Below are 18,410 nucleotides of genomic sequence, written 5' to 3' on the forward strand. Positions count from 1 at the left end.
TACCTTCACAAGACCCTGATTTGGGATTGTATCTGTAACCTTCAGGGCATTCACATTCAAAGTCTCCTGGGAAGTTCTTGCACACAGCTGTGCCACAAACACTTGGCTTCAAGGCGCATTCATCTATATCTACAAATGAAAACGATAAATTGAAAATGAAAAACATTTTTCAATACCAGAATATGTTGAAAAAGAACTCTCAATTTGGGTTTTATGGGTCTAATTTATATAATGAGATAACACACTAACTTGTGAACAAGAAAATATTAAATCAATCATCACATTTTAGCTCACTAAATATGATTTCTTTATATAAATTTGCAAGGAATTTAATTGACATTTGACATTTTCCTTTATCATTACACAAAAGAAAAGGAGGGTTTTAGTCATTTTCTTATCTTCCAGGTTAAGGTATGAAAATAAATAAAAGAGTTGGGTATGGTGGCACATGCCTGCAATCCCAGGGCTTGGGAGCCTGAGACAGGAGAATCATAAGTTCAGAGCCAGCCTCAGCAAAAGCGAGGCTCTAAGCAACTCAGTGAGACCCTGTCTCTAAACAAAATAGGGTGAGCGATGTGGCTAGTGGCCCTGAGTTCATTCTCCAGTACAAAAGAAAATAAATAGAAGAGAGTCAAGTATATTCTGAAGAGTTTTCAAGCATATGTCCAAATACAAGTTTCTGAGACATGGTCTTAAAAGTAACTTCATTTCTTACTATTACAAATATAAAAAGTGAGAATGCTCATTTATTTTAGCTTGTTTCTTTGGAAACAGACATCTAATCTGTTCACTATTACTGTTGCCTAAAGTATTCAACAATGAATCACATTTAACATGGGATAGAGTAAGGTCTCAAAGTATTTATTAAGCTGCTATTAATCTAATATAAATTTTAGTGCCAAATTAATATTCCAAAAACTTCAGATGCATTTCTTACATTACATGGTAAAGTAGGAGATAAAATATGGATTGTAACTAATTACTAGATAATCACTTAGGAGGAAAACAAGTGACAGAAAGTCTGAAGGAGATGTAAATATTAGTGAAATTTTCTCACCTATACTTATTGGAGAAAGACAAATTCAAAATTGAAAAAGTATTTTATATTCTAAAAAATTGTCCAGAATTATTTTCCCCAGAAGAACAACCAAAACTTCAGACTTTATTTAAAATAACTTGCATAAAAATAATGGAATCAATACTGTGTGGTAAGGGAATTGTTCTATGTTTGACTATATCAATGTCAATATTCTGAGTGTAACACAGTATTATAGTATTTAAAGATGTTACCAATGACAGAAATTGGGTAAAGAGTATCTGTGATCTCTATATTATTTCTTACAAGTTAATGTGAAACTTTAATTACTTTAAATAAAGTTCTAAAGAAGAATTATAAAGTTCATATCATTAAAAGAACTAAAATTATTTTGTTTGAGACATAGTGAAGGAAAATACATAGATCGTCTGAATTTAGGTTACAACACAGAGCTTTTATGACTCTACACTGACATCTAATGCCTGTTGAAAAGTTTTATTCTTTCATATTTAGGCAATTACTGGCAACTTGATCCCAAGCATTTTTACATCTTGGCAAATGTTCCACTGAAATAATTTTATACATATTTTTCTAAAAGCTTAGTACTCTATTATGAAAATATCATGGGATAAGGACTATGTAAACAAAAAATATAAGAACATATGTTCTAGTCATCAGGGACATTCTCATTTTTTAAAGGAGGTTTTTTAAGTATGTGTGTGTTTGTGTGTGTGTGTGTGTTAACTCAATGGATAAGGATTAATTACATTTTAATTTTAAAAAGTCACAAATTATTTAGGAGGACTATTCAGGTATTTACAGGTAGAAATAGGACTGAATACTGTTTATACGATGAGCATGGCTTTCAGAATAATGATGGTTTTCTAATGAGACCATTATTCTAAATACCAATTTTCTTACCTACCTTTCTCATCTGGGCAGATAAGAAAGATATATGTTCACAAATTGGATAATGGTCTAGAAGAAATTTTTAGTAAATGCAGTTCACTTCAGAGTAACTTAACTACACTTTAAATAATAATTTAGTAAATTGGATAATACTAAACACTATGATGCAGTGATGGGCAGATCATTCCTTGAACATGAATCCCATGTAGGGATTTACCAAAGCTAATATGAATAGGGGGTTGATCAAGAAAACTTTACATTTTAACTTTTTAATCTAAGAAAAAGGAGGTGGGGTGGGGAGAAGAAGGAGAATAAAGAGAAAGCATAGGAAGAGGAAGGAAAGCCTGTGTTAAGTGTTTCCAGTTCCCAAAGACAAAATCTGACTCCAGGCTCGGAAATTTTGATTTTACTTATCCATATACTTGGCACAAATAAACGGAAGATTTGTTAGAGCAGTTCAATGGAAGGCAAGGTATAACAAAAGAAAAAAGTCAAGATTTGGGGAACAGGAAGAAACAAAGAAAAATAAAAGAAATAAACTAGTAAAAATGCCTTGTATTAAACTAAACTGACAGTGATCATGTAAGTCTGAAGAACAAAAAAAGATTTATGACCAATGATATACTCTTATGTACAAAAAGAGAAAGAAAACCAGATCTTCATCATTTTCAAAACTACAAACAGGAAATGAGGTACAAAATAAAGGGTTTATTTTGGAAGTATTTAGAGTTATATTGGTTTATATTGTAGATATTTGAAAAAGGAATGATAAAATTCAACAGAACAGGTTATTAAAGGATTATCATGGAAGTCTTTTTATAGTCTTTATGCTGTTGAAATAAAGGAAATAATATTAGGTAATATTTGAAAACAAAGATACAAAGTATGTTTTGCAATGTCTGAAGCATGCAAAAATCTGCCTGGAAACCTCACTTTATAATGAAATTTGTTTTCTGTTTTGATTTGTAATAAAATTATTTTAAAAATATACATACATGAGCACACACACATGAGAAAACAGAAATATTCTTGTTGTTAGTATTGTAAACTAAATGATAATCCCATAGCATCACCAGGCTTCAAGGCAGATAAAAGTGTACATGTACTATAAACACGAGAGTCTTTTCCAAGAATTTCCTGAGGAAATTCCTCTAGCTAAATGTTGTTCTCACACAGTAAATAATTTTTTATTCTATTTTCTTGTTCTTACCTTTACAGTCTTTTTTATTTGAAAGCATTATAAAACCACTTCTACAGGAACAGTGGTAACTTCCAGGTGTATTATCACAAATCTGGCTGCAACCTCCATTTAGATTTGAGGCATCTTTGCATTCATTTATATCTACAAAGGGAAAATAAATTATTTTTCAAATAATATAACCTGCAGAGAACTTTTCATGTGTCCAATCCAGATGAGACAGATGGGATAATTATACATACCAAAATCACATCTCTCTCCTTGCCAGCCTGATTTACAAATGCAAGTGAATGAAGCTTGCCCATCTTTGCAGCTCTCATATCCTTCTTCATTGCATGGCAGAGGATTACACTGGTCTGGAATAGCTGAAAGAAATAAACAACTATTTAATTTTTATTTCATGCCACAGTAAAATAATTTGCTTTTCAATACAATTTTTGTATGAAGCTTATAACTAATCAAAAACTATGACTCCTTTATTCAAATAATGCCTTTTCATAAAAAGCGAGTCCGTTACATAAACCTTTATAAGCATTTTATGAAAGAACACCACTATTATATTGCAAATATGTACAATATTTTATAACTATAATGTAGATACTTTTAAAAACATATAGACCAAAGAAATTAAAGGGATACGAATAGGAAAAGAACTCAAGCTGTCACTATTTGCTGATGACATGATTCTATATTTAGAGGATCCAAAAAAAAACTCCACCAGAAAACTTCTAGACCTAATAAATGAATTCAGCAAAATAGCAGGATATAAAATCAACATTCATAAATCTAAAGCAATTTTATTCATAAGCGATAAAACATCTGAAAGGGAAAAGAGGAAAATAACTCCATTCACAATAGCCTCAAAAAAAAAATAAAATACTTGTGAATCAATCTAACCAAAGAAGTAAAAGATCTCTACAATGAAAACTACAGAACATTAAAGAAAGAAATTGAAGAATACCTTAGAAGATGGAAAGATCTCCCATGTTCTTGAATAGGCAGAATTAATATTATCAAAATGGCCATACTTCCAAAGACTCTATACAGATTTAAAGCAATTCCAATTAAAATCCCAATGACATTTCTTATAGAAGTAGAAAAAGCAATCATGAAATTCATCTGGAAGAACAAAAGACCCAGAATAGTCAAGCAATCCTGAGCAGGAAGAGTGATGCAGGAGGTATCACTATACCACAATACTCTACTATACAGCAATAGTAACAAAAATGACATAATATTGGCACCAAAATAAACAGGTAGACCAATGGTATAGGATAGAAGACACAGAGACATACCCATATAACTACAGTAACCTTATACTAGACAAAGTTGCCAAAATCTTACAATGGAGTAAAGATAGACTCTTCAACAAATGGTGCTGGTAAAACTGGAAATCCATATGCAGTAAAGTGAAATTAAACTCCTATCTCTCACCCTGTATAAAACTCAACTCAAAATGGATCAATGATCTAGGAATTAGACCTGAAACCCTTCACCAAATGAAAGAAAAAGTAGGCCGAATCTCCATCACGTTGTCTTAGGATCAGACTTCCTTAACAAGACCCCATAGCACAAGAAATAAAAGCAAGAATCAATAATGGGATAGATTTGAACTAAAAAGCTTTTTCTCAGCAAAGGAAACAATCAATAATGTAAAAAGAGAGCCTACGGAGTAGGAGAAAATCTTTACCACACACACTGCAGACAGAGCAGTAATCTCCAAAGTTTATAAAGAACTTAAAAAACTTTACACCCAAAATACAAAGAACCAATCAATAAATGGGCTAAGGAACTGGGCAGACACTTCACAGAAGAAGACATACAGGTGATCTACAAATGTATGAAAAAGTGCTCATCATCGCTAATAATTAGAGAAATGCAAATTAAAACCACCCTAAGATTTCATCTAACTCCAATTAGAATGACTATTATCAAGAACACAAGCAATAACAAGTGTTGGCGTGGATGAGGGGAAAAAGGCACACTCACATGTTGCTGGTGGAGTTGCAAATTGGTGTAGCCAGTCCATAGCAGTGTGGAGATTCCTCAGAAAACTTGGAAAATGGACCCACCTTTTGACCCAGCTATCCCACTCCTCAGTTTATACCCAAAGGACTTATAATCAGCATACTACAGAAATGTATCCCATCAGTGTTCATAGCAGCTCAATTCACAATAGCTATATTGTGGAACCAACTGAGATGCCCTTCAATTGATGAATGGATAAAGAAACAGGCATATATATATAAAACTCGGCCATAAAGAATAAAATTGTGGCATTTGCTGATAAGTGGAGAAGTTGGAAAATATCATGCTAAGTGAAATAGACAAGCCCAAAAAACCAAAGGCTGGATGTTTTCTCTGATAAGTGGATGACGATACATAATGGGATGGGGCGGGGGGTGGGGGGGGGTTGCGACCGCAGGAAGAAAAGAATGAGAGAACTTTGGATGGTGTAGAGGAAAATGAGGCGGAAAGGGTGGGGGAAGGAATGATAGTAGAATGAAACAGACAGTATTACCCTATTATGTATATTTATGATTACATGAATGGTGTGAATCTACATTGTGTACCACCATAGAAATGAAAAGTTGCACCCCATTTGTGTACAATGAATCAAAATGCAGTCTGTAAAAATAAAAAAAAAATTTTAAATTAAAAAACAAAACAAACAAAAAAACATGTTGCCTTATTTGATCCTAAAAACAATTTCATGAGTAAGGCAGACTAGATAAACTATTCTCAGTAGCAACTGGAAAAAAGAACTTGGGACTTCTTATTTGGGCTATGATAGAATAAAAGGACTCAGTTTATCTTCCTGCCTTAAATAAGTAACCTCATCAAAATATATGAAATAAATAATGGTTTCCAAATATTGCAGAAAAGTGACAGAAAACTGATTCCTAAGGGAAAGTAAATTAAAAAATAGTATCGTATTCCTGTCCAGAAATGTCTGCATGCACCAGTGCAGGAATCAAATAAAGCACTGGTCTCCCCAGGTGGAGAAGACAAATAACTGAAATTTTGGAAGGTCAAAGTAATATTGAGAGTGAGGACATGGTGTGGGGGGGTACTGACTCCAGAGATCAAGGATTCTTGGCTGAATAATGACTTTCACAGGACAATTTCCAGAGCTCACACAGGGCCAGAGATGGTTCATTTTAGAGTAGTCAGACTATAAAGATCTCCTGACATATAAGGCATCAGACAGAAACCTCACAAGGTTGATGGTCCTCTTATAGGGCTAAATTAGCTTTATATTAATGACTTTTTCTAGGATGCTTTAACCAAGCTTACAATCAAGTTGGAGTTATTCCAAGTTACTTAGCTGAGTGTCAGAACCAAATCAAACAATATTTAAAAGAAGACAAGAGAACCCAGAACTCAACAACATAAACTTTTTTCTTCTTTCTTGGGAATTACAGTACCTTGCTCCTCATTGTCCAATGTCTAAAAATTTGACCATTTCTACTCATTTAAGACAGAATAGTAAATCTGGTCCTGTTATTCCACATTAACCCTAACTGGAAGTTCCAAATCCCTTTTCCTATTGCTATTTGGAACAGTATTGTTTGTTCTGTACAGTATATAATAAAAAATTACTAGTCATGCAAAGAAACAGGAAAATATACCCTACAATCAAAAGAAAAATCCACTGATGAAATATATCCGAAAATGAGAGACATATTAGAACAAGCAGGAATATAAGTCAATATAACTATTATAAATGCATTTTACATGTTCTAGTAGTAAACACAAGCCTGATGAAGGAATAAAATTGAAGCTATATAACAGGGCCGTATGAGACTTATAGACATGCAAACTACAATATATGAAATGAAAAATAAATGAGATAGGGTTAAAAGTAAATCATACACAGTAGAGGAAAAGAAGAGTAAATTTCAAGACACAAATATTATAAAAAATGAAGACAAATAAAAACAACAAAACAAAAAAAACTCAGAGTATCAATAACTTGTCAAACAATGCCAAGTGGTTTGACATATGTGCTATTAAAGTTCTAGGAGAAAAAAAGAGAGTTGTGGAAGAGGAAAAAATTAGTAAATAAGGATAATAACTTTGGTAAATTAATTTTCCAAATTTGATGAAAAACTATGAATCTACAGATCAAAGAAGCTCAAAAAAGCTCAAGGCAAATAAGCTTAAAAATTCTATTTCAATTTAAATTAAAACCAGTGACAAAAAGAAATCCTCAAAAAAAGACTGACTTTTATGTTAAGTGTAAATGGTCTGTGGTCTAACACTTCCCTAAAAGACATAATGTCAGACTGGATTAAATAGCAAGACCCAAAAGACACCCCTTTAAAATAGATTTTTACTTTTAACATACTAATAAGTTAATGGATGGAAAAATAAACCATGAAACCAGGCTAAAGATAGCCTGAGTGATTATATTAACATAAGATAATGTTTATTTAGAATAAGAAATATTAGCAGCAAAAATACATATTAAAAAGTATAAGACAAAGCTCAATTATCGTGCCCTGTTTATATTTTCTTCATAAAATAGCATAGCACCTTATCACTATCTTAAATAACATACCCATTTGTTTTTGTATTTATTTGGGGTCTTTCTGTCTTCACTAGTCACTGCAATGGTCCCTTTGTTCTACCTTTTTAATTACAACCACTTTACACTAGAGAAAATGAAAATAAATATCTAGATAATTCCAATGCTGCATGTAAAATATTCATGGAAAAATCTTCCCAATTTATATCTTGCAGTTTCACCTTTTTATCTTGGACCCTCAGCTGAAAAACTGGCAAATGAGAGAAATATTATCAACTAGAATTATCACTAGGCCTTAAGTGAACTTCGGAGCATGAAGGCTAATTTCATCCACACAAAATTTTTAACATTTATAATACTGATGCTCAAAAGTTGGAAGAATAAATATGACTACTTTGATCTATTAACCAACTGTGACATTTGATGCATGCTACATGATTGTGTAACAACAGCTAAACTAAAGCTGTTAAGAATAAAGTTTCTAAAGTCAATGTCCTAGCCCTTACTAAACAAAAATTCATTTGAGGGCTCATTTGTTGATTTTTGAACATCAGTTTATATTAGCACAGAGTATTTTACTTGCAGGGTTTATGTTTTGTTTTGTTTGGGACTCCCTGGTAGAGGGCTTACCATTGATACAGCTCCTTAGGTCAGGGTAAGGATTAGTTGACTGTCGTGCAGCAGACAACAATCCAGCTCGGAAGGCACCAAGACAAGCTACAGGGAGAAACAAATATAATCTTCTTAGAGCAGCCACACTTAGTTGATCTGCAATCATGGTAAAAATTATTTTAAGAGGTAGGATGTTTATGCTTCTATGGATTCACAAGATTTAGTATTCAAAATTATCAATCCTAACTGTTTTCATCTATTTTTTTTCTGTCAGAGTAGAACATATTAATTAAACTAAAGACTGTTTATAAGATCTAATTAGTATATTAGCTTTAAGTTTCTACATTTTAAACAAGAGGAAAGGCATAGTTCATTTTTTATGCTGCATGATTCATGTATAAAATATTCCCACTTTCCTTGAGAAACAGCATATCTAAATTGAACTTTGATGAACACGGAATATCAAAACATTATAGGACACTATATAAGTGACTTGAATAAAAACCAACACAAATGCATAATCTCTAAATTGTCAATGGTCTAAGAATATATAACAGCATGGATAATATGGGGAAAATATTTGAATACATTTTTAAATACAAAATTCTTCTGGTTGTTCTCCATTTAGTGGTACTAGAGGTAAAAAGGTAATCAAGTTGTCACTGAAGAAAATTTCTGACGTGTTCTTGATGTCTCATTTCCACTTGAGGGAATGGATTACCACTGTTCAAGCTGTTTAAGAATCAGGGAGGTAGAATTCTGTAGCAAGGCTTTTATTATCAACGTTTACTGACTGAGAAATTTGTTTTTGCTTCTTGTGGGAGATTATGCTGTGCTGATACATTTTTTTTTTCAGTTCTATTCATCAAAACATCCTGTGATGTAACAAATGTAACTTAGTTCCCCTCCTTCTACAACATCTGAAATTTCTCTTCTGTTAGTATTAAATTAATATCATCAACTACCCCATCAACAAGAAGATGCAAACTCATTCTTTCACTAGGTAAACAATCCATTTCAAAATTTATGTTATTAACATCATGGTTTGCTTCGATTTAAAAATTGAAATCCAGGACACTTGAGCATTTCTATTATGCTGTATCTGCTTTCAGGAATATTTGAAAACAAATCTTATTGACATAGTCCCTTTAGGTACTCTGAGGATCAGGATCCACTGCTCATGCAGTTTGTCTTAAAAGGTCCCTCTCAGCCCAGCTCTAAGACAGCACTGCTGATAGACATAGTTTTCTAAGTTTTGAGAAAGGTGTTTGGAAGAGATAGAGTCTGGAGAATGATTTAAAAGGACTTTCAACTCTAGCAAAATCAGCTTCCTTCATTATCAACTTCCTTATCGCCAAGACTGCTGCCTCTGTGTGTTCTTCCTATTTGTCGCTGTATTTCCTGTGTCAGCTGAGCGATTTCTAGATGCATCTTTCTGTCATTATCCTGTAATAATTTATACCTGAGATAACATTTTTTTCCAAAGACATTTTTGCTTCTATTACAATTGTTTTGCCAAGTAGATAGCTTAGGTTTTGCTCAGATTGTTGAATTTTTGGTTTATATTTTCTACCAAAAACTAACCATATTCCCATACCTATATATATAGTCTCCTTTTGACCTCATTTATATTTGTAATCATTCACCAGTCCTTCAAACTGTTTGAATCCTTCCTTCAGAAGGAGTTTTATTTGACCAATTGCAGAGTGAATAAAATCTTTGGCAACATCTGGAATGTCCAATTCTAGCTTCCAGTCTCATGCAAGGCAGCATGAAATTAATTTCTTAGTTTCTGACTGGAAGATATTTCTGACACATGGAATATCATGCTGTGGTTGAGATATCCAACCTTCATTTATGTCAAGTAATGGGACTTCTATTGGATAGCCATTTGAAATTTTTAAATATTTTTTTTTTGGTTGTAGATGGACACAATACCTTTATTTTATTTATTTGTATGTGGTGCTGAGGTTAGAACCAAATACCTTGTATGTGCTAGGCCATTGCTTCACCACTAAGCCACAATTCCAGCCCCTACTAGCCATTTGAATTTTTAATAATAGTTTCATTATGACTTAAGATGTGTTCTTCATTACAAACCATTAATGGAACCCAAAGGACATGGTAGTTCATTTGAATCTTACCGTACTGCTAGAATAACTTACAAGTTTTTGTGCCAAAATTTTCATTGTTTTTAACTTCTATTTTCAAAGGGGTCCAGGTGCAACTCTGTCAATAAAGCATTAGCATTTCTGGGAATCATGGGTGTTACAATTAAGTCAATAGGAGTTAGTGTTTCTGGCTGCTGCAGGCAACTTCTAATGTTGCACAGAGACTAAAACAATAATATTTGTATAATTCCTTTATATCACAAAGCAGGTTTACTTCATTCCTTTTGTTCCTGACTACCACCCTGTGAAATTAAATATAGCAACCTGACATTTATTGCTAGTAAGCTAAGAAAATATAGCTGAGAAAACAGAAATAAAACACTGAGGGACTTTAAAGTAACTAGGGGTTATTTAGTACCAGAAACATACTTCCTAATGGCTACTAAAGGCATTTTATGCATCACTTCATTGTTCAGATAGTCAACAACTTACTACAAAAGATGGTGCTTTGGTTATCTTTTGCTGAACAACATCCCCCAAATGAGGAACTTAAATAATCAGTATTTTGCTCATGATTTGTGAGTCAACTATTTGAAAAGAGTTTTGGAGGTTATAGTTCTCTGCAGCACATGGAGGCAGTTAGGGCAATTGGAACTGGGTGAAAAGCCTTCCCAAGATGGTTATTCTAATGAGATGAGGTATATATTCACATTTTTTTTTTAAATTAGGAGTTAATTTAACTACCTCCTCTAAAAATTCTTCATATTTTATAACTATTTCTCTTTTGGTACTTTTTATTGTCCTTGTGGGGTTGCAAAAGTTTAGACATTTGTAAAAATCACCTTTCTGTCACCTTTACTGCCCCCACCCCTGTTTGCTTATTTTGTTTTTCAGTTTTTACAGTGCTAGAGATTGAACCCAGAACCTTCTGTATGCCAGGCAAATGTGTTACCATGGGGTTGCCAGATTTCCCATCTATCATGTAACCTTACCTTTCATTTCTGTCTTGTAAGGGTTCTTAATTTTATTATAATCAAATTTATTAGTAATTTTGCCTTAAGATTTGTGCATGTGAAGTTTTTCTTTGATGATGTTAATTACAAACATATTCACCCATATATTTTCATTAATTTCATAAATTTACTTAAATGTTTTTGTCTATATTCTACCTACAATCCACATTTATACTTGGTGGTAATTAGAAAATCAGATTATTTTGTCTACTAATGGTTGCTCTCCTCAAAACCATCTTCTAAGAAATCCACAGTAATTTGTGGTGTCATCTTTAGCAATTATTAGGTTGCTATATATACATGTCTTTCTATGAACGGTGTTCAGTTCCATTTAGTCTACATGTTCTTCTGACAATACCAATTTTTTTAATTTTTTAAAATTTGTTTTAATTAGTTATACATGAGGATAGAATGCACTCTGATACATCATATATAATGGAGTATAATTTCTCATTCTTTTGGTTATACATTTTAATTCTACAGCTTTTTTTACTATTAAGATTAGATCAGACACTTTTCCCATTTAACCTTTTGGCATGTGTGGATTTTATTCCCTGATTTAAATCTTCAACTGAGTTTATTGAATTTCTTTTACAAATTAAAATAGCTTTGTTCTAAATCTGGGGAGCACTGATCTCTTTGTATAGCATCATACACTTCAAGATCAGAAAATGTCTTTCCACGATTTCAGTTCGTCTTCAATTGCCTAAATTCGAGTTTTAAAATTTTCTCCACAGAGGTTTTATGTACACTTTAGATATCTTATGGGAGTTGTTGCTATTATGAATGGTATTGTCTTTATTTTCTGCTGAACTATTGCTTGTGCAGAAAAAAAGACCTACTGTGAATTTTTATAGGGCAGGCTTAGAACTATCTAAATCTTCTGTGTTCTAATATTTTGTCTTTGAATTCTATTTTTTCTAGGCATATATCAATTACAAATGACAGTTATATATTTTGCCTTATTATCTACATATCCCTTATTTATTTTTTTACTCATTGCATTGGTTGTAACCGCCAGGGTTTCTTCCTATTCTCAACAATAAGGAATTATATATATATATATTTGTTTTATTTTCTTGTGTTGTCCTTGTCTGGCTATAGAGTTAAGAATATATCATCCTCATGGAATAAGATCTTAGAACAGAATATTTTTCTATTTTAGGACAATTTTATAAAAGATAAAACAATAATTTCTTTAAACTTGAATGAAATCATTTGTAAAACCATCCAGGACTGGATTTTGGGGCAGATAAAAAGAACATGTCAGAGTTTTAACTTGTTCAATTCTCACTTGCATAACCAAATTTATTGCTTCTTGTGAAATTGTAGAAATTTTATATATTTTTCTGGGAACACAGTCAGTTTTAGTTTCCAAATGAATTTTGGTCATAAGCTGTTTGAAATATTTTGTGATTATCTTCTTAATCTATATGGTTTTAGAATATTTCCCATTTCCATCCTGTACTTCTTGTGTTAGCATATCCTCTTACTCTTTTTGGTTTTTCCTTAATTATTCTTGCCAGAGGTCAGTCTAATTTATGAACCTTTTTGTTTTTCCATTTCATTTATTTTTATCCCTATTTGTATTTCCGTTACTAAGGGTTTGCTCTATTGTACTTTTTTTTTTTTCCTTTTCAACTTGAAAGCTTAAGTCATGTTTAAAATTCTTAAATCTATTCTTTTACTGCTGCCTCAGGCTTAGCACCTCAGTTCCACCACATTCCAAGTCAAGACAGCCTTCAGTCTAGCCAGGGGTTTCTTATACTTGTTGTTTTAAAAATTTATTGTGTTATTTTTAATGCCTGAAACCCTATTGTTTTTCTGGAGTTGAGTTGAAGGGAGTGAGTCAGCAGCCTGGATTAATTACCAGCTTGGCAGAACTAGACACTAGAAATGATTTTCTGATGTTCACATCTGATGTTCAGCACTCTTCCTAGGAAGTTTCTCCCCTATTAAATGGATCACCTATTCTATCGGCTGATATTTTCAAAGATCTATAGAGATGGTGGAACTACTTTTTCTATTTTCCAAGGAAGAAAACAACACAATTTGAAGCTTATGTTTGAGGTGTTGTGGACACCTCTCTGTGGTAGAGCATTGCCTAGCATGCACCAGTCCCTGGGTTCAATCCCCAGTATCACAAATGTGCATATAAAGTTTGAATGATGAAATCCAGGGCATTTCAATTCCAAATCATGTATTTTCAAGGCAAAACATGGAGTTTAAGTATCAAATAAAGTGCTTTATATGCCCCTGAAACTTTAAGTCTAAACACTGTTCAAAAAGTATGGGCCACTGTGATCTAATTTCTTGAGTTATGGTAATTAGTAAAACTACTGCTGGGTTTAGCAGGGACAAAATTATAGTTTTTTTTTCCTAATTAGGACCGTTATCCCATATAACATGCACATTAAATGATAGAAAATTTAGCTTCAGTAGGGGATTTTATTTTTCTTTTTTCAACAGCGGAATATAAATCAATAAATATATTGTGCAACATGTATCAAAATACAAAATCTGAGCCAAAAACAAATCATAATCAAAAATATATGTTTGTTTCATATAATGGGTTCATTAAATAATAAGTTCACACTTGACAAAAGGTTAACACAGTAAAGCAAATATATGTGTGTGTATATGTATACATATATTATTTATTTATTTGATATTACAAAAGCTCTGAAGTCAGCAAATATAATAAAACATACACTTTTTTAAAAAACAGAACCTAAAAAGTTAAAGAACTTGCTAAACCTGACACAGCTAGAGTCTTTCATGTCTGCAACTAGAGCCCACATCTTGGTCGTTTTTGTTTTTGATACCAGGAATGAAACCCAGGGGCACTTAAACACTGAGACACATCCTTAGGCCTTCTTTATTTTTTATTTTGAGACAGTATCTCACTAAATTGCTTAGGGCCTTGCTATTGGTGAGGCTGGCTTTGAATTTGTGATCATCCTACCTCAGCCTCCAGAGTGGCTGAGATCACAGGCATGCACCACTGCACACTGCCTTTCTTTTGTTTTGTGTTTTCTGTTGTTGGGATTTTTTTGGGTGGTGGTGGTGGTTGTGATGTGGTTGTGTTTGTATGTGTGTGTGTGTCTGGTGGGGTTTGTTTTTATTTTTGCTTTTTTCTACTTTTGTTTTCTACCATGTTATCAAATAAGAGGAAAAGAGAAGAGAAAGTTGGGTGGAATCAGAAAAGAGGAAGTCAAGAGGGATAAATAGAAAAAAGAAAAATATTTTATCTAAGGAACTTCCCCAAAACACAGTAACACTATATTGAAATGCTATTTGTCTTTATTCAACTATACTAAGTGATCAGAGGAATGTATCTTCTAGAGTGTTGCTTCTACAGAAACAGTCTTTATATGGCCCTAAGAAGCAATAATTAACATATTTTTAAATACAAGCTTGTAACTTTCTAAATGTGTACATCTTTATGGGGTGCATTGTGGTAATTCAATGGCTTTACACAATGTGGATTAATCAAATCACGGCAATAAGCATTTTTTTTTTAGGTTCACTAAATATATTTTAAAAATCATAAAATGTTTCTTACAAAAAAACATCATTTTCTGAACACTGCTCTGAATAGGGGCCAGGAATGTGGATTGTTCTTACTTTCCTCCCGGTCTCACTCCCAAAATGTTTACATTGACCACAAAGCAAGGTGCTCACAATAATTACATGGGGGATTCTTTTAAACCAGCAACAATGAACAAAAAATAAAATTCACTCGCCCTGCTGCTGCTTCAAAATTTCAGTATTAGTTTTTGCTAATAACCCTGTTTGTAAGAAACTAAACATTACATCTGGTGAACAGCAAAGATTTCACTATACCTCAAATGCAGAACACCTATGAAGCAAAGGGATGTTGGCTTTTTAAACAGATTAAAAAAAAAAAAAAAAGATGCAGGACTCCTTCAGTTCTTCACTAGTCTTAGAAAAAATTTCCAGAATACTGCTTCACACTGTTCTGCAACAAATACTGCACATTCTGTATCTGGACCTGTGTTCCTGCAATGGTAATGATCTGATCTTTGGCTCCTTCTAATGGCTCATCAATTTTGATCGAGGCTTCTGACTCAAGATGGATTTGCTTAATCTGCTGACCACCTTTGCCAATAATAGATCCAACCAAATCTTTGGGAATAGTTACTTGTGTTGTCATAATAGGTCCACCAAGATCCCCATAGGATCCATGACCCCCTGGATAGGAATAATCATATCTAGAGCCACCCTGTGGTTCATAAGCCATCTGCTATTCTGATAGGCTCTCTGTATTTATCACAGAGTCCCAAGTCACAGAGTCCCAAGTTTCATCAGCACTGAAACCAACCATGCTATCATAGTGGTCTCCAGGTCTTCCTCTTCTGTCACAGGCTATTAGATCTCCTCCTCTAGGTGGTGGTGGTGGAAGAAGAGGAAGATTCCGAACTCTGCTACCACCTTGGCCACCTCGACCAGGAGGAGGAGGAGGAGGAGGAGGTGGTCTTCCATGAGGGTTCATCTTATCATAATCTCTTCTAGAGGGAGGCAAGGACGCCCACCCCTACCAGGTGGAATTCTGTCAAAACCACCTCTTCTTCACATGGGAAATCCCACCTGACGTCCATGGCAGTCATCAAACATTGTAAAACCACTGTAATTATGTTTCATCATAAAAATTGGGTTCATAAGTCTGTGCATGTCCTTTGATGGGAGACTCAGATATAAGATCAAGGATGATCTTTATGTACTCTACTACCCTATCAGGCTCTCCTCCAATAAGAACAACTCTGTCAGTGAACAAGGGCAGCATTCTTGGAAAAGCTTGATTGTTGTCTGATTTTTCTCTCCAAGTTCTTTGATTTTAGCACCTTTGACCCAATAATTCCTCCTGCCAGACTCTGATGCATCAAAGTCTCAACTCGAAGTCAAAGTCACTTTCTTTATAGCATTGGTAATTTAAACACTCCACAGCATCAGATTTAAACAGGAGCTGGTTGAATGCAGTGGCTGATGGAACTGCAGGTCCTCTTCCAAGTAGAGATGACTTTCTTCAGAAATTTCTCCAATTGTTTCAATATCAGCACTGACACTCAATATGTACTCGGGGCCACTGCTGTCTAGGACTGAAACACTGGCATTCTAGTCTGTCAGGAGAGCCTTAATATTCTTGCCTCCTTTCCCAATCACATCCCGAGCATTCTTGCTCTGAAGCTGAATTCGTAATTCAACCATCTCCTCAGTGTTTCTAAATCTTTTAAATGCTTGCTCCTCTTCCATATCTTCTGCAGGGCGCTTACCAAATTCACCACTGGATTTGGTTTGGGGGAAGGTTTCCTTTGGTAGTTCAGTTTCCATTTTCTTGTATTAAATGGACACACCAATGTATAGGCTGCAAACAAATGAAATGCAGGCAAATCCTTGAGGTCAGTGCAGCAGAGAAACAGAGGATAAAGGTGAGTGCAGTGCTGTCACCTGGCACATCTTCCTCCTTTCTCCTTTGAGCACTCACTGGCAATAAGCATTTTTGTCTCTTCAGCCATTAATCATTTCTATGTGTTGGAAACTTCACACTCTTCTAGTCATTTTGAAATAAATCATATGTTGCTTCACCCAGTAGTTAAACAACATGCTAAAGAACAGAGTGATTCTTCCTCCACTCTGTACTTTTGGTGCTCCTTATGGAATTTCTTTAAGTCCCTCCTCACATCTACCCTTCTTCACCTCTCACTACTCCATTCCATTTGTCCATAAGATTGACTTATTGGTTTTCACAAATATTTGAGAACCTGTGGTAGTTATCTTTCTACACCTGTCGTGTTTCATTTAATATAATGATCTCTAGTTCCATCCATGTTGCTGCAAATAATATGATTCCATTCTTTTTTATGGCTGAAAAGTATTTCAATGTGTAAATACACCAGTTTTCTTCATTTATTTATCTCCCAAAGGACACCTGGGCTGATTCCATATTTTGACTAGTATGAAGAGTGCTGCAGTAAACATGGAAGCACAAGTTTCTTTTTGATACAAAGATTTTCTCTCCTTTGGGTATATACCCAGTTGTGGAATTGCTGAATCATATGATAGTTCTATATTTAGTTTTCGAGATATCCCCATATTTTTCCATTATAGTTGTACCAATTTACATTCCCACCAACAGTGTGTAATAGTTTCCTTTTCTGCACATCCTTGCCATCATTTGTTATTTCTTGCGTTTTTGATGATAGTCATTCTAACTGAAATGAGATATCTGTGGTTTGATTTGCCTTTCTCTGATGATTAGTGAAATTGAGCATTCTTTCATCTATTTGTTGGCCATATGAATGACTTTTGATAAGTATTGTATATGTTTCTTTAGCCCAGTTTTAAATTGGACTATTTGGATTTTGTTTTGTTTTGGTCTTTTGATTTGGTTTGTTGCTTGGTTTTTCTTTATTTTCTTTTGTGTGTGTGTGTGTGTGTGTGTGTGTGTGTGTGTGTGTGAGAGAGAGAGAGAGAGAGAGAGAGAGAGAGAGAGAGAGAGAGAGAGAGAGAGAGAGAGAGAGAGAGAGAAAGGAGAGAGAGTGTATGTATTCTGGATACAATCCCTTGTCAGATATAGAATTTGCAAATATTTTCTCCCACTTCATAGGTTATCTAAATCCTGTTTATTGTCTCTTTATGCAGTATCTTATTTTGATGTATTCCCACTTATTCCCACTTGTCTATTTTTATTTCTTTTTTTTTTGCCTGTGCTACTAGGTTCTATCTACCACAAACTTTAGAAGTATGTCCCTCACTTTTTTTTCTTTTTTGGCAATGGATTTTATAGTTTCGGGTTTAAGATTTAGGTATTTGACCTATTTTGAGAGACAGTGTGTGTGTGTGTGTGTGTGTGTGTGTGTGTGAAGAGGAAATGATAAAATTTCATTCTCTGCATATGCATATCCAACTTTGCCAATAAAACTTACTGAAGTGACCATCTTTTCCCTACCCAGATTAATGTCTGGGTTTTCTGTTCTCT

At 33.8% G+C, this 18,410-nt stretch overlaps 1 protein-coding gene and 1 pseudogene across 2 annotated transcripts in view; both read right to left on the minus strand.

Annotated features, from left to right (window-relative positions):
- The window catches only part of LOC306670882 (heterogeneous nuclear ribonucleoprotein K-like), a 378,869-nt pseudogene extending 360,801 nt beyond the window's left edge, over nucleotides 1-18,068 (minus strand). The window contains exon 1 of the transcript XR_013766771.1: nucleotides 13,031-18,068. The product of XR_013766771.1 is annotated as a heterogeneous nuclear ribonucleoprotein K-like (transcript). The remainder of the gene's footprint in view (nucleotides 1-13,030) is intronic.
- The window catches only part of PROS1 (protein S), an 81,503-nt gene that overhangs the window by 29,875 nt on the left and 33,218 nt on the right, over nucleotides 1-18,410 (minus strand). Inside the window, exons 4-7 of the mRNA XM_079155921.1 lie at nucleotides 8,305-8,391; nucleotides 3,386-3,508; nucleotides 3,156-3,287; nucleotides 4-129 (exon numbers count right to left, since the gene is read on the minus strand). Of these exons, the coding sequence (XP_079012047.1) occupies nucleotides 4-129; nucleotides 3,156-3,287; nucleotides 3,386-3,508; nucleotides 8,305-8,391 (468 nt within the window). The remainder of the gene's footprint in view (nucleotides 1-3; nucleotides 130-3,155; nucleotides 3,288-3,385; nucleotides 3,509-8,304; nucleotides 8,392-18,410) is intronic.

The sequence above is a fragment of the Sciurus vulgaris genome (genome assembly GCF_902686455.1).
Source record: "Sciurus vulgaris genome assembly, chromosome: 10".
Taxonomy (NCBI): Eukaryota; Metazoa; Chordata; class Mammalia; order Rodentia; family Sciuridae; genus Sciurus; species Sciurus vulgaris.